Source organism: Lepisma saccharinum, chromosome 11, assembly GCF_977018435.1.
Source record: "Lepisma saccharinum chromosome 11, izLepSacc3.1, whole genome shotgun sequence".
NCBI lineage: Eukaryota > Metazoa > Arthropoda > Insecta > Zygentoma > Lepismatidae > Lepisma > Lepisma saccharinum.
In genome coordinates, this window is record NC_139239.1 from 31415212 (window position 1) to 31442076 (window position 26865).

At 37.8% G+C, this 26865-nt stretch overlaps 1 protein-coding gene across 5 annotated transcripts in view; it reads left to right on the forward strand.

Annotated features, from left to right (window-relative positions):
- Positions 1–26865, forward strand: part of LOC145994696 (band 4.1-like protein 4) — a 335899-nt gene that overhangs the window by 270235 nt on the left and 38799 nt on the right. For all 5 annotated transcript variants that reach the window (XM_083130862.1, XM_083130865.1, XM_083130863.1 and 2 more), the window contains exons 9-10: positions 21785–21873; positions 22873–22936. In XM_083130862.1, coding sequence (XP_082986988.1) covers positions 21785–21873; positions 22873–22936 — 153 coding nt within the window. The remainder of the gene's footprint in view (positions 1–21784; positions 21874–22872; positions 22937–26865) is intronic.

The following is a 26865-nucleotide window of genomic DNA, read 5'->3' on the forward strand; positions in this document are numbered from 1 at the left end:
AATTGTTTTACATTATAGGTATGAATGTTTTATTTTTATTTTTTACTTTTATTCTTTCTACTGCAACAATGATTTTCAAGAAGTGTTAAAGTGTCAATTGTAATATGTGTTTTTTTTTTAAGGGTTTGTTGTAAGAACGGCCCGCGAGGCCGAAACACGCCCTCTCAATAAAGACGATATTATTATTATTATTATTATTGAACGAAAGCAAGTCTCTGTACAGTGCGGGAGGGTGGAGTGACTGCAGCCACCAGCCTTTGCAGCACCGTGTACTACTTCGCTGCGCTATTCGTTTTCTCACCTTTCTCTACCGTTATGGGCAGCCTTGCTCCAGAGATTTCCGGGATAGAGTATAGGGTTCATTTCTCTTCTCATCAATGGATAGCTGGGAATGATCGATGGGGATCACATCTACTATGGCAGAGATCGAGAATGTGAGGATCCTTACTGCCACCCCTATATGACTTAATGGCACGGTGCTATACACAGGAGGGAACTTTCATGAATTGTTGTCTAATGAATATCACCAATTGTTGTGTTTAGTGTCCGTTCAAATTCTGAAACTTCAACTTGAAGATTCTCTTGTTTTGATTAAAAGCCGGAGGTGTTAAAATTGGAAACTTCGTAATGAGTGATTCTTTTATTTTTTAAATATCGCTTTAAGATATTAGTAAAAGTTATTGTAATTTTGAAAGTATATTATCAATTGCAATTACTTTTGATAAATATTTAAAATGCAGAGCTGAAAAGGTTTACTAGAAGTCTACAAAAAAGGTTCGAAACATGGAAGTATTGGAGCGCTCAAAAGTGGTTACGGCAGTGCACATTTACATATTTTTGAAGCACTTTTTACCTTTGGAACACTTTGGTCCACTTTAGTATACTTTATGACCGTTATTGTATACTTATGCACTTACAAAGTGTCCAAAAAGTGACGTGTCGTTTCTAGAAAGTGTGCAAAAAATTTATAGTTTCAAATTGTGGGTTGTCAGCGTGCTTTATAGGTAGCTTAACGGGAATTAAACGTTCTCTTTTTAATTCGCTTAATCATAAATATAGATCTGTCTCAATTTCTGTGTCTCGATAAGTCTCTTAGTGGACACTTATGGGTCCTCTACAGGCGTGATTAATTAAATGTTCTCTATTAACATCACCTTCCTATTTATTTCACTCCAATCAATCTCAAACTCACCTGAATTAGTAGTTCCGCAGTTCTCTTCTATATGAGGTATTTTTTTTCCAACGTGCAGTTTGACCAACATTAGACAAATGTGTGTTCGATACTCGGTGGAGGCACATAGTGGTTCGGATCACACTTTAAACTGTAGGTCCAGTCGCGATTAGCCTTTCTGTGCATAAAGGGCACTTAAAACAAAAACTCAAACTCAATTAGACAAATGTGCTGTGTAACGAAGAAAATTGTGGCACTACCAACAGATGCGAGTGTACACTGCTCAATAATACACTTCAAATAAATCTATGATCACTGAAATAATATCCAGTGTGTATGTATACACACAATAAGCATAAGTCTTCTTTAAATATATTTTTTTGTGTGTAAAATGTTACCTTTGGTTTTACAAAGTGAAGTTCTCCAAGGAATAATAAATCAAGAGAGATTACACAATTATTCACTGGCGTAGCAAAATCTGGAAAAATTGGGGAGGAGAAATAGAAACCCCCCAAAAGTGCCAGAGGGGTACACAAAAATTCTCAGAATTTAAAAATTATTACAGAATATTGTATATGATAATGGTGATGCCATTCATTATAAATTGATGGTCAAAATATTGTTCTGAAAATTGGGGCACGGAAATTAGCTGCTTTCGGGGGGTTTCCCCCACTCCCCTTCATTTTCGTGTAACTGCTTCTGGGCACGCTGCTGTAAGGTATAGCTTATCAGTTATCATACATTATGTGGAGTTCCTTACAGATATCAGATTCTTTTCTCGAAGCGTAAACAGCTTTGTTTTCCAGCAAAAGAATCAACTATGCCTTTCATTTCGTTGTCTCCCATTGAGGGGGTCACGACCTCGTCTCCTCACGAACCTCCCGAGTCGTGACTGCCTCCCAGGGAATTCCATTAAGTTTAGCTTCATTCACTGCCGTCGAGAAGCGTCGTGTGCGCCTCGAGCGCCTTCGAGTCGATACGTTCCCACCCGTTGGAGGTGAAGCCCGTCGACAGTCGTGGCCAGAAGCGAGACAACGCGTGCACTTCGCGTTTGCAGCTAATGGCGGCGTGCATGTATGAACACGTACGCCAGGGTTGTTGTTTTTTTTTTAATTTATTTATACCCATTGTCGTTACTGCGCTGTCGTGCGGGCACGGAGAAGGGAAATAAAGATTGTAAACAAATTATATTTGAAAAAAAAAGTACGCTTGTCTGAGTTTAGCGTATTGTCATAAAGGCAAACGGGCAGGGAAAGATTTCAGAATGTCACCCCCATCTATAAGGCCAGTGTACTATTTTCTGTGGTGTTGTGGTTGTGTGTGTGGAAAAAAATTGCCCCCTTTCTCTATTAATCTAAAACTTCCACTAATGACGTAGAAACAGCAGGGATACCCCCAATTTTTTGGGAGGGTTACAGAACCCCCTAAATGCTTTGATCTGAATTGTACCCTTTCAGCCCTTTCAGATGCAAGATCCTGCCGTTCAAAGAATCAGAGAAAATAAACTTTTGTTCATATTATTATATCTATCGAAACGAAATCAAACCTCCGAGATGCTTACTACTTTGTGGTACAGTGGGATCCATGAGTATTACCGTGCAAATTGTCCATGACTATTTTCATTAATTTATCTCTTACATCCTATGTGTTTTTAAGGGGTGGATTTTAATGTATGCTGGTGCAGAAGTTGTCAACAGCTTGTATTGAGTTTTCTTTTAATTCTTCAAACTCTTATTGGGTCAAACAAAGTGCACGAACATGGTGATGGACAATTTGCATGGTAATACTAATGGATCCCACTGTACTAGTTCCTACACTTGATCTGTGCTCTTGGAAGAGTTTGTAAGGAAGAAAAAAAATGTTTAAAATTAGTGCAATACGATGGATACTTTATCTGTTCAGGAATTGCATATATTTTTGAAACGTCTTAAAACCTATCTTGAAAATAGTCATAAAATGTTTAAAAATAAAAATGATTTTCTGAATATTGCTCTCTTATTGGTACTACACAGAGGCGGCGATTGGATTCCAAAGCTAGGAGGCAAGGTGCCAAAACTTGGGGGGGGGGGGAATTTGCTTTCCCTTGGTAGATCAGGTTTAGCATAGTACGGGGGCAAAAGTGGCCATAAGTGGGGCAACTTCCCCCCCCCCACTCCCCTTATCACCGCCACTGGTACTACAGAGTTATGCACGAACACACACAGATTCACTTTGTACCTCTCGCCCCGTCAAAATCGTTCCTACGCCTCTGATTTATGCATCTAAATGCAATTCGCATGCATAAAAAATTGCAGTATCCGTAACTCCTAGAATCTAGAACCGCTGTGGTCCAGGAAATAGGACGCCCGATTTCCGCTTTGGTGATCCAGGTTCTATCCGCGATTAGGATGATCTCAGGTGAGGATCTTTCTGACCATGTCCCTGCATCAGTGGCGTGCCGTGACATTTTCCGTTGGGAAGCAGATCCCGAAAAATTAAGAAAACCAAGACTTCATTGCTTCTACATGGTACGTTATAATGAAAAAAATAGCACTCTACCTGATTCTGTTTTCATAACGTCTAAGGGAAAGATGAATGTCCTGGCGCAGTTGTTCATTTTTTTTAATTTCAGTTGGTCTGTTGTCAAACGTAGTTAATGCAACAGACGATCGCGGATGATTGAAACATTTTTCAAGATTTTCACACATTGCAATATTCACAAATCCACTTTGGCACCACGTAGTTCTTTCCGTAATAAATAGTAAACAATCCCAACACTAAAGTTTTTGAAACAAACAAATAGAAATTCACCCGCCTAAAAAGCCATAACTTTTCACCTCGCAAAGCGCTCGATAAAGTGTGATCGCGGCCAGCGAGTTTTACCAACTCTATTTGGCGGATCGGTCCATTGACATGTTAGCTGTCTTAATAGACCGAACGCTCGGAAACGTTTATCTTCACATAGAATATCTCATGCGTATGTCAGCAATCATATTTTTGTGTTTCTCCCGTGTTTTGAAACTTTATAGTTTATTTATGAATATAAATTTTAACTAGCTTGGTGGATATGCTACATCACTGACAGTATACAATACAGTTGGACACTTAATCGTGCAGTTCGCAACACTGAGGACATCAGCAGGCTAACCGATGGCAGTCTTTGCTTTCTTCCAGCCCTTACGGGTTGGAAAACAAGCTTTGTCTCCACACAACGTCCCCTCCCATGGGATCCCTGAAGGTCGCCGGGGTATTTTTCGGGTTTCTGATGGCATTGCCAGGGTGGTGATAGTACGCAGATGTTTTGTCAACAGGCCGCGAGAGGGTGTTAATGGCCCCATATCGGAAAAGTACGAACCTTGGACGCTTGCAGGTTGATATTCTGTTGAGGCAACCCAGAAGAAATAATGAGAAACCAAACGTTAAAGAATTAATTTGTAACAGTTACGCTGTGTGCCACCACTGCTGGCTTTGCTGTACCGGAGTGCACGCGCATGCAGGGAAATAAACATATCCCTTCTATAACATAAACTCTACAAAGTAAATTTCCTGGCGTAGGCAGGGTTTTATTTCGGAAGGGGCTGGAATTGTAAAAGTGGATAGTGCATAGCTGCTTTCTAGGTGGGCGGCATACACAATAAGATATTTCGTATATTAAAAACTTTCCACTCTCAACAATGGCAAAGAGGGTAATTTTAAACCGAATTTGCACTTATGACTCTGGTTTTTCCCTAGTCCTTCATTGCTTTTATTTGAAAATATTGATTTTCTCACAATTTCGGAGGGAGCTTTAGTCCCTTCAGCCCCCTCTGCGTACGCCAGTGCCTCAAAGTATAATAATCAAAACCATATTACATAATTCTTCATGGTCACAACAAGTAGCGACGATAAAAAAAATAACGTTGATCGGTACAGTCACCGGCAAAAAAGGGACACCTAGATCCTCAAACACTCTCTTCCCTGCAAGGTGATATGTTTGTTGCCTAACTATACGGCGGTGGTAGAAATTGCTATTAAAATCTAATTATTGCCGAAGAGTAGACAACACACATAACACCTTGCAGGGAAGCGAGCATTTCAGGATCTAGATAGGTGTCGCACTTTTTTTGTCGGGGACTGTACATCCGTCTGCCTTCAGGTGTCAGTCAGTCAATCGAAATTCAACAATGTATATGCCTTGAACTGCCCATATCTTGGAATCAATTCAAGATACAAATGTGAAATTTAGTGTACCGAGAGACATGTCGATTAACAAACTTCACGTTATTGGTGTATCAGTGAACATTGTTTTGTTTCTCATTATATTTGTGACGTTGTTCGGTCAAAATATTCCTCATGCACACAAGCAGTATTTCGTCTTTATGAATGATAAACACGCTATTCTAGCCTTTTCCTCCCTCTAACGGTCAAGAAATGAAAGCCTGTTACTGCTTCGAGCTGAACTGTCCAACAATGGGCATTGTTTATGCACAACAATAGGAACAATGCGAAAGATCGCAGGACATTCAATGGGAGATGCAGGAGTGCAGGGTGGGGTGGAGGTGGGTTATGACGTCGTGGACCGTTACTTGGACTCTACGTGAAGGTATGCCTCGCTAGTAGTTTTAAAAAGTCACGAGCAGCGGTCACGATTACTAAAAAAAGAAGCTTTTGTTCGTATAACCTAGCACATGGTTTGCGCACAGCGTTGCCAACTTTATGGTTTAGTTACCAGCGATTGTACAACTCGCGCTTTTCACACATTAACATTATTTAACATTTTTAATACTGCAAAGGAGGGAAAGATAATAGTTTCAGTAGCCAGACATTATCGAGGTTACATAAATAAAGACACGCTCTATTCCCGGTCCTGTTATTAGCATTTTGGCCCAGGTTGCGATTAGAATGTGAAAATTCCCTATAACCTAATCATTGTATATAAGCAGCGGTAAGGAAATTAACAATAATATGAGGCAATTGCGTATCGGAAGATCGGCTGATGAGCCGCAACTGTCCCGTACCCCCGCACATATAAGTCTTGAGAAAATAGGAGAAGTAATATGCATTCATCTAGAACAAAATTTTCGGGATTTGGGATTCCAAATTATGATTTGCTGCAAAAAATATTTTTTACATTATATAGGGTGTCCGGAATGGGACTGACAGTTTTTAAAAGTTTGTGGTTTTAATATGGATAGAAGTGGATAAAAGGAAAAGCAAGCATTTTGAAGATAAACTCAAGTTTTATTGGTAGTAGTTACAACTCAGCTCAGCTCAGTATAGCTCCACGTGAGCTCCTTTTGTGATACGGAGGATGTCCAACCTGAATTCAATTTCTCTCCACGTATTCTGTCAGAGGCGTGACAGAAGCAATCGCATTCCTATTTCGGTTCTGCAGTTCTTGTAGGTTTCGTACCTTTTGGGCCAGAATACACAATGTCTTTCACATAATCCCAGAGAAAGAAGTCCAGAGGGGTAACATCAGGCGAGCGTGGTGGCCAGAAAATTGGTCCATCACGGCTATCCAACGTTCAGGAAATTCCTTATCAAGATACTCCCTCACTTGTAGGCTCCAATGTGGCGGGGCACCATCTAGTTGAAATAGCACTGTAGGTTGTAAATGACGTAATTTGGAAACTGCAAAGTTTTCGAGCATATATAGGAACACATTTCCTGTTATTGTTTGCTCCACAAAAAAAGAATTGGCCTATGACTTCATTATACGTTAAAGCACACCAAACATTCAATTTGGGACTGTCTCGGACATGTTCCACATACGCATGAGGATTCTCACAACCCCATATTCTAACATTGTGTCTGTTGACACAACCAGACAAGTAAACACGCCGAAAGTTTCATTGCACTTGCACAACACTGTTTGTCTCTGCATACCACCACACGCATTGCGCTCATTCGCGTACCGACGCCATTTTGGTTTCAGTGATACCAGCGCCAACACCGCTAGTCGTACAAGTATGAGCAATTGCGAAACGAAATTCGCAAATGTATACTTCCTTTGCAGTCCATTGTTAAAAAACAAGCTCGGTTTGCAAAAAAAGTTATAACTGTTTAAAAACTGTCAGTCCCATTCCGGACACCCTAACCGCGGTGGTCTAGTCGGTAAGGCGTCTGACTGCCACGCGGGAGATCCTGGTTCGGTTCCCGGAAGATTTTAGTTGGGTTTTTTTTTTTCCGGAGCTGCACCCAGTATCTAGTAAATGAGTACCGGAGCGGGGGTGGGGTAAAGCCTGCTGGAATGTGGTGCTTAAACATCACCTAAAGAGATAACCGAGACTGTGAATGTTTAGATTTTGCGATATCTTCCAACGCCGTCTCTCAAATTAAAATCCTGAGTACTGACACTGATATTATGTGGATAAACAAACGTAATGTCAGGTTTATGGAACATAATTTTATAATTCCAGATACTGATTCTTTTCCTTCTACCCCATTTATCCCATTTCCGCTTCAGATTCAGTGTGGCCGAGTTGCTCTTTCCTTGCTTTCTGGAACATGTCTGGTTTTGAAACACTGCTCATACCAGCTGCTGCGCACAAGCGACGTGGCTTTTTTCCACCACGCCACAAATTAACTGGAAAAACACTTGCTTTTAGCAGATACCCTCTGTTCGGAACATGCTCGATGGTGTTTTAACCTCAACAAACAACCTGTTTTATAGCGACGTTCTGCTTCTCGGTTTTAATTACTGGTTCTCGCAAAGAGGAACATAATCGAGTCGATGAGGACGCCGCCGTGCTCAGTTCCCATTTTATTGTTAATTCGTCCCGTTTTACCTTTTACCGCTGGGGCGCCTTGTGATCCAGGACAATCTATAGTTGTTGTTCTTTCATTTCTCCCTCACATCGCATGCGTAGTTACTTTCGTCTGCTTCCAGAGAAATTAAGCAGGGGATAACGTTTACATAATGACACTAAGAGACGCATGATTAAAACAATGAAAAATTCATAACTGAAGGTTACAGAGCTTTCTCTGCAAAATTCCACTTTAGCGGAACGATAACTCAATACGTCGCTAGTGTGTCCATCTAGCGGAGAATGGCTAAATAAATGGGCAGATATATGGGAAATACCGAAAAGTTATGTACCATTATATTTTCATAGCAGCTGTGCTGATACACAGAACTTGTTTCCTTTCTTGGAAGAGTAATTATATGTGTTGCAATCGAAGTCGGCAGCAACTATGAAGTAGTCATGAATTGATTTACTGAATAATGCACCACAATCTACGTGCACACGCTGATAGTCATAACTTAGGGAGGCTCACAATTTTGAGCTTTCTTAAAATTTACAAGTTACCGATATTTTTGTTAACCTCATGTCCGCACTCCCCAAAGTTACGCTGCTGCCATCAGCAACTGGTTGTTTCTTGAAGCACAAGACAAAATGCCACAGTTCGTACATGTGGGAAGACTCAAAGGTAAATTATCCAGTTTATGTCTACTAACAAGGGAGGTTATCTAATGTTAAGTGTCATCCTCCGATTTCCATGATACTTGGCAGGTGTATAGAGGGGCCCAAAGGAAGAAATACGTGTTTTTGTGTTTCAGCTAAAAAACGGTTTTAGGGAGCAACCTTCCCCCCTCAAATGTCAACATGAGGAGAAATTGAAATGGGGATCTGACCCCGAAACCACGTAAATATGGCATAGGAAGAAACAGGGGCATAAGGCCCCCTTTATACACCTGCCAAATTTCATGGAAATCGGAGGGGGACAGAGGGGTCAGATCCCCACTTCAATTTGTCCTTATCTTGACATTTGAGGGAGGGGTTGACTCCTAGAACCGAAACAAAAAACACCACTGAAACAGTTGCGGCGATTGGGATCCAAAACTGGGAAGCAAATTGCCACTGCACAGGCATGTGTGCCTCTTACTTCTTGGGTTAATTGCCAGGATAAGGATGAATTAGGAAACGAATGGTGGGACAAATGCAATGATACACATCTATGCCTCACCTAGGGTCGAACAACTAAGAAATTGATGCATAATGAAACATGTGTTTGCGTCGGACCCATATCACGTCTGGGCCTTTCTTGAAACTCTCCGCTTTTGACGATAAATCGCAAAGAGCTGTAACGCTCCAATTTCAATGATAAATGACGCACCGGTAGGGCTTGATGCTCGAAAGTCTCGGAAACTTTGTTCGTGGAGACATAAGAGTAGGAGATTACAAGGGAAAAGTAATCAATGTGTACATTAGATATATTTAGCTTCGCATTATCACTGACGTGATCTCCTTTCTATGTCTTATTTATTGGCTGTTGGTCTCCTCTGTTGAAAATGAGGCATTGCTGCCTGTGTTTGGTCCCGTGTTTATTAATCTCCTGCTCGACGATGGCAGTGTGGCTGTCCAACGAGTAGGTAGACGGAATGGAACGTCGCGCTTTAAATCAAACGCGGACAAATAAAGATTGAGTGTCTGAAGCCTAGCTGCTTCTCTTGTTCCACTTAATTCTCACCAACTGATCTGCCAACTCATGCTGCATACTAAGTGTTTCCGTTTAGGTTCGGGCTGAGAAAAGGTAACAATTCGCTTGCTTGTTTCGGCATGTTCCTTAGTATGTTTTTGTTGTTTTTGTCGGTTCTTCGTTTTTGTCTGAGTTCTTCGGTGATGTCTGGTGGTTGGCTTAAGGTGATAAAGGAAGGTTATCTTTCACGATGCTCGCTGGACTGCAGTGCTGTTCCCTATAGTATATCCAGACCTTACACTTCCTATAAAATACAAAAATGGTCATTAATGCAAGGTTTATCCAGAATTTGGAGGGTGTAAGCCAAATCTAGCACCATCTTAGGCCTTTGTGAATAAATGTATGGGAATGTGTGGTGAAAACTTCGGTGAGCGTGTTAGTTTGGAGTGCTTGTATTTGTTTTTTTTGCTTTGCATTAGACATTATATTTAGAAAATTTTCTTTATGTTCAGTCTTCTTTATTGATTCAATTTATAACTTGAAAGTTCATACACTTTTAGCTCAATTACGGTGATGAGTTTTTGTGGTTAGCACAGGGTCCCGGACTCTAATCCCAACCTGGGAATGACTGTTCTTTGTAACTCTTCATCAGTATCATCATATCATCACTTATCGCGATTAGTCAAAAGTGGCAGGAAACTGAAGATAAATAACAAAAATCAATGTGTTGTGAATGTCATGGAATTCACATTATTCGCTCTTGTTCTTAAAAGCTGCCATTCTTCTATCTTGCTGTGTGTTATCTTTTGTACCTCCTCTGTCGTTTTCATGTCTGCATTGCTAATCTAATCGATGTAGTTGACCAACTTCACACTTGTATTTCACTCAAAACTATCCTTTGAACAGAGGCATAGTGATATTAATTTTTGGGGGGTGGGAGCAACCTTCGATAAAAGAAAAATATGTTGGAAGTTTGTCAGGGGAAAATAGTGCTGAAATAATAACAATGTTATCGAACACATTAAAACCACGCAGGAGAAACATTATGTTTAACGCAGCCTTTCACAGAATATTATGCAAAATGTAATTAAATTCGCGAGAAACCCTAAAAATCACGTAAAATACTAAATTTGCATTAACTGGAAAGTTGTTATGCATGAAAAATGTTTTTAATCAGTCATTTTACCCACTTAAAAGCAATTTCAGCCAACAATTTACGTTTTTCGCTGTTATTGCGACTGTGAGCAATAAGTTGCCTACAGGCAACATTTCCTTACAAAACATGAAAACGGGAGGTAATGAAGAAAAGTTTTTGTAGTTTTGGAATGCAACACCCAAAAATATACAACATACGGATACGCCTTGAGTATTTGAACGTTTTTATCCACTGTATTAAATATTTGCGCACCTACGTTTCGGAGGCTGATTCTGCCTCCGTCCTCGGGGTAGTGTGTATATCTAATGAATGATGATGTGTGTGGGGACGATGTCTAATAGCCTCCGGAACATAGGTACGTAAATATTTATTACAGTGGTTAAAAGTCCAAAAACTTAAGATGAATGAATCACCACTGATCAGCTACACAATGGTTCCCAAAGTGTTTATTTTTTAACTTGAGGCAAGCAACTTAACCACACTAACTGGGCGTTGCAAGTGTTAGATAGGCCTACATTCTGTCTTGGGCGCCGCGGAAAAATATTGAAACACTAAAGGTGCCGTGAAACGAAAAAGTTTGGGAACCAATGAGCTACAAAGATTACGGAAACGTGTTTCTAAAAATTTGTGTAGAACAGTGCAATTTGGTAACTTTCGGAACCTTCGGCCATCTAACTCTGTCTACGTCCTTGTATCCACCGGCTTTGCCATATTACGTCTGTGTTGGTGCGTTTTCGATTTCACCAAACGCATGCTGCGAGATAACTTCATATTAAGCAACAAATTTTTACTGTCAGTCTACATCGTGTGGTTTCATAATATGGCCTGCTTACACGCGATGCTGCAGTGTTCGCTCGCCAATATGGCGCGAGGACACTGGTTTCCGGTTTACCCTTGAACCTGAATATCTTGTTTCGGAACGGCTGTTGCTGGATATATAAATTAAAACCGCTGTTACATTGAACCCGCTGTCCACCCACTTGAAGTAAGTCAACAGCTAAACTTGCCAAGGAGGGGGTTATTTCACCAACAACTTCATTGTTCGAAGTTAGACAAGTGCATATGCACATATATCTTGTGGGTTTTTTTTACTGGCGACTTGCTGTTGCATAAGTAGGTATTGTTCGACACCTTCTTTCTCATAGTGTTAATTACAGAATGGGGTAAGTGGGTGGAGTTATTTCCATATGATACTGGTAGAGGAGGAATGTAACCTGACACTGGATGAATTATTGTAGTTGTGCTTTAAACAGAAAGTGTATTCTGTGGAATTCAAGACAGCCAAACCGGACAAGTGGACAAACGTTCACGCTGCAGAGGAGATTTCATTGGTCCACGTAAACACAGTTGCATCTACCATTGAAAGTTAAGTTATACGTATCTATATATTTATCTACGTGTCACTGTTACATCACCACGAATAATAAGATAAGATTACACGTTCTTCAACGAATTTCTTAAATCTGGATTTAATTGTTTTCAAGAGCCTCTTCGTAGAACAATATTCACGTATTATAAGTTGTGCGCTTTCATGGCAGTATTAACCATTCAAAACATAATCATTCGTACTGAATTCAGTTGTTGACTATAACATTGCTGTTCTTGAATACAAACTAGAGCTTGCTACGAAACAATTTAGCCTATAATTATTATCGAATATACATTTATTTTTTTAAAGCAAAGGAAATAAAATATACTGCTGTCTCAAATAAATCCTTGTCACTTTATTAAACACGTGCACCCACAAATATTTTCTGTATTCACTTCTAATGATTTATATGTTTGCAGTTTTCATACTTTGAAATTAATCGTGTCACTCACTCGGTATGTATAAGTTACGGGGAAGAAACGTCAATGTTTTACATGGGAATCTAATTGTCATGCAAATGTATCCTTGTTATTTCAAAACTTTGTTCGAATGAAATTTTAATGTGAACTATATGCACTTCAATAGACACTTCTCCCACCTAACAGAGTATATGGAATGACTTCTATTGTGTCCATATTATTTCAGTGTTTATTCTTATTCTTCTTTAGCATTAGCTCTAGTAAAAGCCACACGTCTGGAATTAACATTCCGCCAAATTATTTTTACAGTTATAAGTACTAGCCCATCTCATTTAAATAGTGTTATTATTCTTTGGTTGCGATATCTCAACTCGATATATATATATATATATATATATATATATATATATAATATATTGTCTACCTGTGCCAAAAGGCGTAACTTGGGGGGGGGGGCAGAATCGAAAGTTTCCCATTCTCTTCTAGGACTATTTGCTAAATAACTGTTTCATTTGCCAAATAATAAAAAATACTATTTATATTTTTCCTTCTCATGAGGTTAACACAAGTATCCTTAACTTGTAAATCTTCTAAATGCTAAAAATTTTGGAAGGGACACTCGCCAAGTTACTCCTATGTCTGCGCATGCTTTAGGATAGAGTTGATAAGTTATTGTGATACAGCCCCTACTAATTTTAGACATCTACCCCCTTAACTCGCTCATGATTCTATCACTTCGTAGGTTTTTTTTTTATCATTCTCGCCCTTTTAATCGCCAGTTCATTCGTTTAGTAACTTCAGTATGTTGATTTTTTTATTCAGCTAGTCATATTGTGGCAACAGTGCTCACAGTACGTTCGTGTTCCGGAACGAAAAATCGACCGCAGCACCACGCGGCAGATAAAGTTGTTATTCTCCTGACTCTGAAAGTGAACGTCGAGCCTTTGAGGTTTGCGTGAGGATCGTGCAAGAAAAACAAGACGGACACAAGGGGCGTTGTTCCGTCAGCGAAGCAACAGGTAGCTCTAGAAACTCCAAGTTTCCTCTTCCCTTTCATTGGTGATTAGAGACACGGAGTGCTCCTGTTGTTCTTGGAAATTAACCTTCGTTCCCACATAGTTTCTTCTTTTTCTATCACTCCCCCTCCTTAACTGTCTGGTAATTTCAACGAATATTAATGCCTTGACTGCTTTCTAGTAAAAATCTATCCTTTGTGCCTTGAAAGGAACCTACCGCCAAGTTATAAGAAAATAAGAGTAATAAGTAATTGTAGCTATAGCTACCTACCTGCCTATCGACTTCTTATGTCACTGGGTGACCTTGAACGCGCTTCGCGAGAATGTGACGTCACTATAAAATACAAGGAAAGATTCATCTTGTATGTTCTTCGAACATGGGTTTGGCAAGTTTAATGAAGTATCCCATTCAAATATAGGCATTCATTAAGAAACAAGGGACAAAGCTAAAATCTTTCATTCATTAATAATGTATTTCTAACCAATTGTAAGTTGACGATAGTTTTCTTAGATCCACTTACCGAGCGCTGTATGCTTTCGTGAGTAGGTTAGGTTTTACGTTTCGTCTAGATTAGACTAGTTAAATATGAAGGTCTTATTATTTCCACGCCTTATTTCTTTCCCTGTACGCATATATTTACATTGTTTATAAAACTAAACAAGACTCCAATAGCTTCAACTTACGAACGCGAAAATTTCCGCAACTTCACTTTCTTCGAAATTAACTATTTCGCAACTAACAAACTCCGGAATTAAGTTCTCAAAGCTTCTAAGATTGTTTAAATATTAAGCACGCATCACAGACGCTTTCCTCAACCTCCCGTATACCTTGCGAAAATCATCCAGCATATTAATGTCGGACCGTTTTCCCATTATAATCAAAATATTTGAAAATTACCATTTTTATAAATTATTCTTGTATAACAATATAATATTTTTCTCAGATTTTAGGTATTTCAATGACCATTATAAACTGTGAAGTAATGTGCATATAATTTTCTTCTATAATAAATATACCTTTCGTATTACCCATAAATGAATTATTATTTTGATATCATCACAGAATAAATTGTATGTGGTTTCATAAATGGTAAGGAATGTATTGAAACCGTGAAATTTACAATACTTGATTTTTATATAAAACAGTAGTATATTTTTATAAAGAAAATTGTAATATTCTATCGCCTTACTTTAATTATTCATGTAGTTATATAATAATATCGTTGATAAAATGATCAAACTTCTAAAAACACTCCAAATAAATGTTCAATAATGTATGCGGTTTTTCGTGCCGTATAGAGCTAGAGCAACACCGTCTGGCGGTCATACCGTGAAGAAGGACATCACAGCGATGATAAAATGCCATCGCTAGCAATTATAAGGATATTTATTGGTAACATGTGTCTGAATAACATGACACATAGTGCTGTATGAACCCAATCACCAGCACAGAGATTGCATCTGCACGAAATATCATTTCCGTTTATGTCCAGTTGGTAGCGCAGGGGGTTATCTGGCCTGGCAATTATTCGAAAAATTCTAAATCGACGCTAGGGTATAGTTTTCAGTAGTATCCATGTCCAATACTGATTGTGATTGAACATTATATATAAACCTGTACTTCTGCCTAACATACAGCACCTACAACGGAAAAAGAATGATAACAGATGTGGGTGATCACGAATGTCTTAAAATTATTGCGTAAGATATCATGGCGTTATGTGCTCCAAAAAAAGAGAGAGTGGTAGGAACGGATAGTTTCTGATTGATGTCAATCAGAGTAATGCATTTTGTAGCACATTAAGGTCGTGTGTAAAAGGAATCAAATCTTGTAGCTCTCTTATTACCAGCTGGCAAACCTGATTTAATGAAAGAGCGGTAATTCGTACTTAACAACCATTGCTTGAGAGACTTACATCTGTATATTTTTTAACGCTTCGAATGAGAACTGTACATGGCAATAAAATTATTCAGTGAGTTGCTTTTCGATCATAAACTACCGGTTTTGAAAAGGTGATGCACTTTTTCAAATCTTTCTACGACTTAAGAGAGAGAAAGAAAGATTTCCAGTGACTTTTGTGACGGAGAGATAATTGAGTTGAAAACACCAGCCATTTTGAAACAAAATATCGTTTCCGTTAAAAGCATCTCGGAGGGAAAATGAATAGCTTCCCACATACGTACCTGCAAGCATTTTTGTTGAAGGGCTAATTTGTAGGAAAACTTTGACATACCATCTCGGAGAACAAAGAGAAAAACGAAAATTGTTCTTGTTAATAACCTTTTTTTCACCTTCTCCAGAGGCAGTGTTGTAACCAATTGCCGTTTCGTGCTTGAGTTGCAGTTCATTGACCCTTTTGTATAAATGGCTTCGAGCCTTTTGCTATTAGGATGTTAACAGGGAGGGAATGTATTTGCATACGTTTTGTCCAAAAATGTCGTTTGTGCACATGTAGTTAGCGTATAGATGGTATTTGCGTTTTCGTTAGGTTAGTTTAGTTTCTATGATAGGGGACGTCACTTACGAATGAAAGATTAATATGGAAGTTACTAGCACCGCCAAGCGGTAAGTTTGAGAAAGTCAGTCGTGAATCCGTGGAGCAATGGTGCACAACAACTTGGAAAATGAGTATGGAATTTTCATTGTTAGACGACATAATACTATACTGCTGGACAAAAAAAAACGGACACTTGCATTTTTTGTGATAACGCAATGGGTCGATAAAAGCTCTGGTACAAGGGCTAACTAAATGTTGCAGAAACTGAATTAAGTACGAATGCATAAACAAAGTCCGAGCCTATGAATGGTGCATATGGTACTACATGATCTGCCGAACATTCTGTAATATACCTGCGAGCTGTTATTGCAATTCAGATGTCAAATATTAAAGTGTCCGGTTTTCATTGTCCAGCAGTATATTTGCTTATGTTACGCTATGACCTTTCGGTTTATGAATTCAATTTGTTGGTTGCATTTTCTCACGTGCTTTGAAAATGAGATCATTTCATCAAGCAATGGCCGTTCACTGTCTTTAATTGGCTCATCTGCATGCCTGCCTTGCAGTTATAAAAATATCTTCACACGCAACAGTAGCTAAGTGTTTTATCAAGTTCACTTTATGCACATATAGGCTTATCGGGGCTGGACCTGCAGTTAAAAGTTGAATTCGAACCACTTTTTGCTTGCACCGGGAATCCAACCCGCGACCCCTTGATTAAAAGCGTTACCGCTACATCATCCGGGAAGCCCAGTTGCCACGTGTAAAACTCCAAAAGAGTGACACCGCCGAGAAACAGTATAAAACAATGTATGCCTATGTTTGCAGCGCATTACGCTTCACCTACACCATGAAGACCTGCGTGTCAACTGATCGTATTTCAACAACAAGAGTTGTCCTCACAATTCATTGTGGTTTTGTTTCAACTAAGTTTCGTTCTTAAAGGATATACAACCAGGTTCATCTGTAATGTAATTTGGGTTGACTACCTAAAAGGATGAAGATTCAGACTGTCTCCATTTCTTTTATTAAACCTACAGTAGATACGTATTGTTGTTATTACCATATTTGGCTATTCTGCTTTATTGATTTGATCGTGGCGATGATAATGCATTGTGAACTTAATGTAATAAGCGGTAACTTACGAAGAATGACCGTATAACCAAAGGGCCAGAAGTGAAGATTACAGTGTGTGTAAACACTTAAACAGGTTTTTGAAAAACTGTTATTTTTGGTTTACTGAACATAATTTTCTCAATCTCGGCAATACTTTTCCGTAATATTATAAGCATAACTATTTTCATTGCAGCGTTTTTTCAGCTTAGCTTCATTTTATAAACACCTGCTATTCACAAATATTCCTTGTGGAAGAGAGAAACTGTAAAATTTGTTGTATATTTCGTAACCGTGCAATAAAAAAATATGATATTCTAAAAAAATCAAATATTGTGATAGATAATTTTCACGATTTAAAATATAATCCTAACTATAAAATAAAATTGAGTGTAAAAGTAGCATACTGAAAGTGGATATTAACACTTAAAATGATTAGAAATAAAATTTTAGTGTTTAACTATGATGTTCTTAAGTAATAATGATAGTAATTGTTAATATTTGATATCCTGTGGCTACTGAAACTCCTGCCATTGATATGTGTACATGTGTGTGTGTGTGTGTGTTTTTGTATAGTTTGTGTATTGTATGTATATACATACGCAGCTATATTTGGCCGTGTGTGTTAACAAATACGATGGCAGTTGCCTTCGATTTCCTTGTTCCCTCTTTACCAACTCTCTTTCTCCATTTTCCCCGCCCATACTCTGGGTATATATTACTGTTCACAACCCTGTTGTTACAGCTCTTAAACGACGAACGTAGGAATTTGCTATATTTCTGCTTCTCCGGTTTACCTGATACCAGACCTGGGTGGAATGTTTCTACTGCATCCAGTGATTAGAAACAGTTCAGAGTATCGCCTCTGAAACGGGTAGCTTTCTTTCCCACGGTCCGCAGCAATTTACCAAGTCTTCACTTTGTGCCACTGCACCCAAACACACCACACCACACCCTTCGGCTACCAAGACCACTTTTGCTGTCAGTGTTGCCAGTGGAAAATAACAACCTGTCATTTCAGAGCAACAGAGCTTGCAATCGCTGGCGGCTCTACGTATCCACACTAAACGGTACAAAACATGTTGGTGGTGACATTCCGTGGAATTTATGGGAATTTTGTATCAGAGTATACTGCATTTATAAATTCCGTTCATCAAACGCCCCATGTCTATTTTCCAATCTGATTTCTTTATTTTGAAGTTTTTGTATTGAAACTTCCCGATCTACTTCCCTCAAAGGCAAATCTGTATCTGTATAGCAACTGTTGTGATTTTTTATCTCGGTATTTCAATTTGCAGAATTTGATTACACATCATTCGAAAAATCATTACAATTGTATTTTTCACCACCATCTTGCCAGTGTCTTCAACCGCCGGCCCGCGAGAGATTCTCCTGAAAATCGTCATTTTAGTTTGCACAGCACTTTTCAGTAATGAATATACATTTCATAACGTAATTTTATACTTCTCAACAAGCCACACTTTAGGCATAATTGAACTGTAACTCTCTTAAGATTATGCCATAATCTATTACTAAGTATTTAAATTAATGTATAAAGTTAAAACAATTAGAAAAGTATTTACTAGTAAAATTGTTGGGATCAGGGCATTGACTTATTAAAAATAATTTATCTTGCTACTCTAAGGTATCTGACAGAAAACTGCCGTCTGTAAAGATCTGAACTGATAATCCATGTGCACAAAGAGCTTTCTTGGGGTTATATTCCCTAATTATACTGTTATATCATTGAGAAAACAAGGAACGCTTGCTAAGTTCTTCAGTAGGGTTGATATGAAGGGGAGATGAGACTTGGCGTAGGTGATGGTCAAATTTCACCGGCAAGCGGCTTGATTCCAGCCGCTAAACGGGCCGCTCGGGAGCGATACAATAACAAAATGAAGGCACTGTATAAACAAAATATGCAGTTTGTCACCCCACACTTTCACAGTGTAGAAATTATTAAGGCAAACACATCTTCTTAATAACATTTTTTCTGTTTCGACGCTATGAACCCTCAAATAACGGAGTTTAATCCTGAATTTATGTATGTTCAACCGCGTAACAATGGCTCAGGATTGCCACTGATGGATTGACTGTGTAATTAGTGTAACCAAATAAACAATATATACATGACTTAGCTCTTGGTATGTCTGAAGATGATTCCGGGTTGGGTAAATTTTTCAGTGTCATACAGATTGGATCGAACACTAAGTATCCTTCTCGGTTCCATCCCCATTCTTCAAGTATGATTGGTAGTTGCTTCCAAATAATGTTTCTTTTTAACCACTCGGAGAAATTTCAACCTGAATTAGGGATTATTGATTGATTGATTTAAGTTTATTTTACTTCGCGTTTGTGCAACTGTTGGCTAATGGCGAAAATGGGGATGAATAATGATATGGTGAAATTGGTGAATGGACACTCACAAGCCACAAACACACATGCCCGGGCCGGGATTCGAACCAGAGACCCTTGGCGTTATACGTAACCACTTCGCCACGTGGCCCGGCTGAATACTCGTAAGCGAGTGTAATATGAGGCTTATGTTAGCGAGGCGTCGTACCCGATTGGTTTCTTTGACTGAACAAATATGGCAACACTGCCTGCTTTGCACCGAAGGCTATCAGATTCGTCAACATCATTGTTTAATTCGAACGGAAAGAGGCAAAGGAAAGAAGGGATTAATAGTATAAAAAAAGAGTCTTCAAGGTCGATACGCATAAAACGTTAAATTCATAGTATTCAGCTTTCCGTGTCGGACAAGCGTGATATTTGGACAGGAGACGTGGCTACCCCAGACTTGAGTTTTTCGCATCGTAGCTCCCGAGGGGTGGAGAAGAGTTGAATCAATGACACAGGTGCTTCCGTTTTTACGCCGGCCTCTCCTGACTTGATTTTCAACCTTTTTTTTGCTCGGTAACCAGTTGAAAACAGGCGCAACATTGCATGCAATGAAAGCTGCAAGGACATGGAACCCAAATGAAGACTGCTACTTAAGAAGAAAAAAAGATATCGAGTAGGGGAAAAGGGGCTCAGGTTGGCAGTCTGAAGTAGAAGTGGTTATTCATGTCGAATCGGGATAGCAACAAACTTGACACAACAGCACAAAGTAATGAACCACCAGAAATAAACTGAACGCAAGTCTTCATACATTTTCATCATTGGTAATAACCAGGGAAATAATTTATATGTAAACACATACCTTCATATTATTCTATAATCAATGCTATTTTGTATTTTTATTATGTTGTATTTTGTATTGTTAGGTGGAAAAATGCTATTTTTAATTTCTGTTTACATATTTGACATATTTTAGTTATTTTTATACATAATTTCCATGTTTTCAAATATTTCCCGACATATATTCCATATTTACACTACATATTACTACATATTTCCCTTTTGTTTAATACCAAACGTTTTCCGTTCATCTGTGTTCTGTTCGTTTTGTTGTCAACGAAATCCATTGCATATTTTAAATATGCTTACATTACTTCATGCGATATTGAGCACAGTTTCATTCAATATAAAACTGTCTTTAAGATCAACAGGAGGAAATTCACGTTTCATCACTTCTTAAAGGAAAGTTTGACAATACATTGTTTTGAAAAAAAAGGAAGAAAAAAAAGCACATTTTGCATTTGAATTTTGTATTACAATTAATGTCACCTAAGCCTAGTTTCGTAATCCAATTTTGGTAACAGAAGATAAAGCACATTTTGTGTTTGAATTTTGCATTACAATTAATGTCCTGTAAACTTTGTGCATTTTATTTTGATTAGTGAGCCAGCCACTTGCTTAATGAAAATAGCCATTTTCTCAATTTCGTTCATATTTTGATTAAAATAACTAAATATATGTTTACATATCTAACATTTTTTGATGTATATAAATCCCTTCCCTGGTAATAACTTACAATCTATTAGAAATAACGAGAACAATGCAATGTATGACAATACAGATACTATATGAGGAAACCTTTGGCGAAATATCACAAAAATATAATTTTAAAATACGCACATATAGCTTGTATTAGACGCGGAATTTAGAATCTTTGGCTAATTCACACAGCAGATATGCTGTAATAATCACGCAGTATATTTTTTATTCATAATATTCTAATCGCTAGACCACCCAGTCACCAAACTTATTTCCTCGCCGTGAACAGGTTTAAATGTTGTTTTCTAATTTTCATATGATCAAATTTCGATGTAAACACGGTTAAGTGGTAGAAAAGGCTACAAGGCCTTAATTTCACCATGATAAACAAGACGTAATAAAATAAATAAATAAACAGGGGTTGAAGATTTTTACGAAAAGTCAATAACCAACTAGATTATATCTTAGAACAGTTTTTCAGCGTAAACCATAAATATCTTTCTAAATTGATGTGTGGATTTGTTGAACTGATTTATCGTATAAAGCATCAGGTGATGGGAGGTACTCTGGTTTGACCGAAGTACATTACACGATTCAACAGTCTTGTTCCTCAGTTCAAAAACTCATGAGAAACTCGGTTCAGTCTTGCAATAACTTTGTTTACGTACAGTTTTTGATTGATTTCTGACATACATTTTTTAACGTGTTTAAATTTGCTTAATGTCAATAATATGTTCTGTTGTGATTGCAATGTATTCATAAAATTTAATTTTAATTTCAGGGTGAAGACAACGTAGAATATTTTTTGGGACTGACGCCCAGCGGTATAATTGTTCTTCGAAATAAAACCAAAGTAGGAAATTATTATTGGTAAGTAACTGTGTATAGAACTTTACATCCCCCCCTAATACATACACACTTTTCTTATAGCCATACCGTCACAAATGTTATTGACATTCCACATGTTATACTTATATTCAATTTTATAACCTCAAATTCTCTATTCTATATTTTTTGTTCTTTCTGCCCACATCCGATATGACGTTTGTGTGTTATAGTTGTCCGATATCACACATAATGTGCTAAAACTTAGAATTCATCACTACTGCTACAGTTATGAGAGAATCGTGTGTAGAGATAGTATGAGATTACGAGCATAAAAAGCAACTTATTTTTTTCGGGTGAAATTGGACAAATAATAATAATAATAAGCTATTACCTCCTATTAGTAATTATTATTATTATTATTAAAAATTAACATTTACAAAACTAATTTGCTACGCATCTTTATATGAACTAAACTACATCTCAGTTCTTCATTCACTCATAGTAATAGTATGTGTGTTTCCACAAAATGTTCAACATGGTTTTGATTCATATTTTTCATATAATTATACTTGTTTTTAGGCGGGTGGTATGCATTCTGTTCTACTCTTTGCTCAAGTTTCAATTCTTCACTTCCATGTCAAATAAATGTAAAAATAAATAAAGAAATATGATAATGGACAATATTTAAAGTTTATTTTGGTTCAATTGAACCATTTACATTTTTTTTAAAAAAAAACGGTGGTTATGTAATGTTCTGCAATAAAAACGATTTAAGAATAAATTAGTCTGTCTGACCTTACTTCAAAGTTGGAACAACTTCAATTGTTGTACTTTCTAATCGAAGTGTTGACAAAATTGTGTAATTGTGAATGGTAAATAGTATTACCTCCTTTCTTGAGTTGAGAAATACTTTCCTGCATCTTGCTTTCTATCCGCAAGCTTGGTTAAGCAATTTCCCAATTTTTCTTTAATTGTATTAAATTTATTTACTCTGATTTGTCACCTTCGTTACAAAGCAATGTTCTTATCTTTCCATTCTAGGCCGAGAATAACTAAGGTCTACTTCAAAGGACGATATTTTATGCTTCGAGTCTGCGATAAGAATGTAAGTATTAGTAATGCATTGTTGTGAAACTATTCGTGTAATCGGTTCTCTAAGTGCATTAATGATTATTACATGTTATTCTTCTTTCTAGAGTTTCATCCTTTCAAATTTATCTTTTCGCAAGTAGTGCAAGTGTTTAGTATTTGTATTTTTTTATGAAAACCTAAGAAATATAGTTTTATTTCACTTTGAGTACCTATTGTCCAAAGGTTTCTAAAGGAGATCACTTTCCACTTTATTTTTTACACTCTTAAAATTGCATTATACTGCTTTTGAATACCTTGAACAAACCACTAGGGTAAAATTATGGAGGTTTCAGACCAAAGCGACGAACGACAAGCGACACGTGAGTTTCACATCGAAACGACAAGTGACACGACCACTAACTGAACACACCAGAAAATACACTTTTCCTTTCAGTCTGATAAAGGCATTTACAGTGCATGTGCAACCACCAGACCGAGGCAACACGACGACTTAGTCCTAATGACGTGTGCATCCTGTTGTGTCACTCTGGTACGAAAGGTTGCATTTATTTCTGAAGGTTTTCGTTTCCAAGTGACAAGTGTCGTTTCGGTCTGAAAGCTCCCTTCGAGATTTTGTTCACAGTTATAGATGTGTTCAATACTATGTAATTTTATAAAAATCCACAATAATTGGTACAGGAAGATTCATGCTATTATTTGGCTTTTCCTTTATTTAAAGTTCTCTCTGTTTTTGTTGAAAGAAGTAAAACTCTTTATGAGCTTTAAAATTTATATATTATGAGTCGATTTTTTTACTTCTCTAGTTTGATCTATATTATGTGCTTGTGTTTTATAATCTCGTTGAATGCAACTCAGGACTATTTAGATTATTTGCTATCAGCAAATGACCAGAATGGATATAATTCATCCACTTGGAGCCACGAGATATTGGTCAAAACAAGAACATAACGTCAGGTATGTTACTTAGGTGACCATGGCGGTGTGCACTCGTCAAAAGAAAACGCATAACTTTTGGTCTCCTACTCGCCTTATGTGCAGCCTTTAAAGAACGACAAGGCTTACGGGAAGGTCTATTAGAGAATACCTTGGATCTTGGAAATGCTAAAGTGGGAACGATGTTAATTGGCCTTAATGCCTCTCATTTTAATGAGAATAAACGGTGCCCACGAGAGGGATTGGCCGTAGACAGAAATTCCTCAAAGAAGCCGTTAAGGCTAACCATGAATCGTTTATTGGTTACTTCCATGCCAGGCTAGACCATAAAGGGTAAGCACAAATGGCGACACTGTGTCGTGAATATTAAAGAATGACACATGAGACCAAGTGTTGCGAGCTCGGCGTTTCAGGTACTAAACTTGCTGTTTGTAACTTGCAAACTTAGGGATGACGTCCTTTTCTTAATCTATGACTTGATCTCAAGTCAGCTGGTTATACAGTGCATTACGCTAACCGTTATACTACGGAATAAAGAATTTACTGCTGTTCAAACCTCAAATTATTTTTCCTGTTTAATGTTCGGTCATAATCTTATTTGTGCAGGAACAGTAAAATTTAATAGTTTGCCTGTTAATTAAAAAAAATAATAAAGACACTAGCTTAAACGAACTTTTGATATTCGGTATTACCTACTATCGTCTTCAATTCTTCTGTCCTTAGATGGAAATATCAACATTTGGAATTACACTACACAAAAAACAAACTTCACGCTGACGACATTTCACAAAGAGAAACAAAAACATGCTTCGATCAGTAGTCCCTTATATTGGCTCTGGTGGAAAAGCACCACAGGATCTGGCAACAGTAATGAGAAATAAAATGTCACCTTGTTCTGTTGAGGAAATCAGCACTGAGTGTGACTTCGTGCTTTTCTGTTATTTATTCATACCTTCGACAGTTGTACAAATCAACGGCTCTAATAGCATGTAATTTACATATAAATGCCAACTTTTATTAAGGACAAGACAGCTTTTTTGTGCTTGTGGGAGGGAGGGAGAGAAACCTGCTTCTCCTTTTTTTATTATTTATACTTGACATAATTGCTTTTATTGTGAGCTTGCATGGGAGGAAGGCGAATTTTGGCAGCCTAACCTCCATCTTACAACAAATTGCTAATGAAAGGAGTAATTCTGGGTGTGGTCTTTTATGTTCGTGTGACAGGATCACCAAAATTTGGCTTTGTGAAAAAAAACATAAGATCTACATTTGCATGTAACACATTTTGAAGTTAGTTTCGTTGTGACATTCATTCATGGAATAAAACCAGTTCAAGAAGAGTAGTAATTCCTAACAGGATAATTCTTGATTTGACGTAAATTTATATTTTAATATTGTCATATTTTTTTATGATACTGCTCAGGTATTTCTCAAATAGGAAGAGCCCTTCCCCTGTTTTTTAGAACTAGGTCACAATAAATTGTTAGCTCATGGTTCGTGGATATCCAACAAGAACTTGGTCGATAGTTCTTCCGTCTGGTGGCGAATGCGAAAGCTAAGTTTGGTGCTAAGGGTCAGCCTAAGTTAACCTTCCTTCTGGTACGTAGCAACTGCATAGATTTGTTCAAATTGGCGCAACCACAGGAGGGGGCAGGGGACATTGCCCCCAAACCTTCGACGGAAGTCAATTCTAGGGGGCAAGGAGGGGCAAACATTGACGGCCAAGGGCACCTGTGGGGGGGGGCACAGAGGCGCAATTAGCCCTTTTGATTAAAATTTTATGCAAATAAAAATAAATTTCGTAAAATTTTCTCGCAGTCCGTGCTTTTCTCATTTTCGTCAAGTTCAGAACCTTAGCTAGGGGGCGGCGGGAGTCGGTCATAGGCGCTGAATGATCTAAATGAAAACAAGTTGTGAGAGAGAGAATGCCTTGGCGCCCCGTGATATTATTTGCACCCTATTAGGGGAAAATAAGGGAGGTCAACGGATTGACTACGGATTGAACAGTATGACATCACCTTGGTTAATGGTGCACCTCAACTTGCTGTCTTCCTTTGTCGTGAAGTTTTATTTTTAAGAAGATTCTTTTGCAAATCCGATTAAAAAGTAACTTTAGTTCCTCAATTTTTACATAGTGAAGGATTCAGAATAAAATGAGTGGGGTGTCTGAAAAAATCGAGGACAGTCACATTATTACACTCATAATTTCAATATTGGGTTAAAAGAGCATTTAATTGTCTACTTTTACTTTACTGGAGGAGAAGATGGAAGTAAATGATCATTGTCTTATTTTTCGTCAATCATCAGAATATTTCATATATTGTGTGGGCTACCCAATTGAGCAGAAATTACTTGTTTGCATTCGTAAAGAAGAATAGCAAGATTCAGCCAACGATTGCTTGATCGTGTAATAATTATAATGGTAGATAAACTCTCCACGCCATGTTTTCTCCGCAATAATGTGAGATTAATAACCAAAGAACAACTCTATTTCAACAACAATACGATTTAATCCCTTTAAAAAATGTAGGAAGAAAACAAAAGAACGAAAATATAGCGATTGACAATTTGTCCGCTATTATCTTTGTCCCCGACTCTACAACTCGCACTTCACATTTCAAATTACCATGATAAATCAATGCTAATTCTACAACGCCCGGTCACTGTGTCCTCTCTATTGCATTGTCTCGTATGCAACTAAATGACTTGAAATAAAGTTATCTTCAACAAATTGTATAGTATTACAAGACCTGTCTATATCTTTCTTTGTTTTTCTATTTCTTTCTATTGCTTTCTTTCAATTTCTTCCTCTATTTCTCTATACGTATATTTCTTTCGTTCTCTGTTTCTTTATTGCTTTCTCGATTTCTCTGTCTCTCTCTCTCTCTCTCTCTCTCTCTCTCTCTCTCTCTCTCTCTCTCTCTCTCTCTCTCTCTCTCTCTCCCTCCCCCTTTACTACATCTCCAGGTGGTGTAGCTCACTCAATAATGCGAGAAGCAACAATAATCC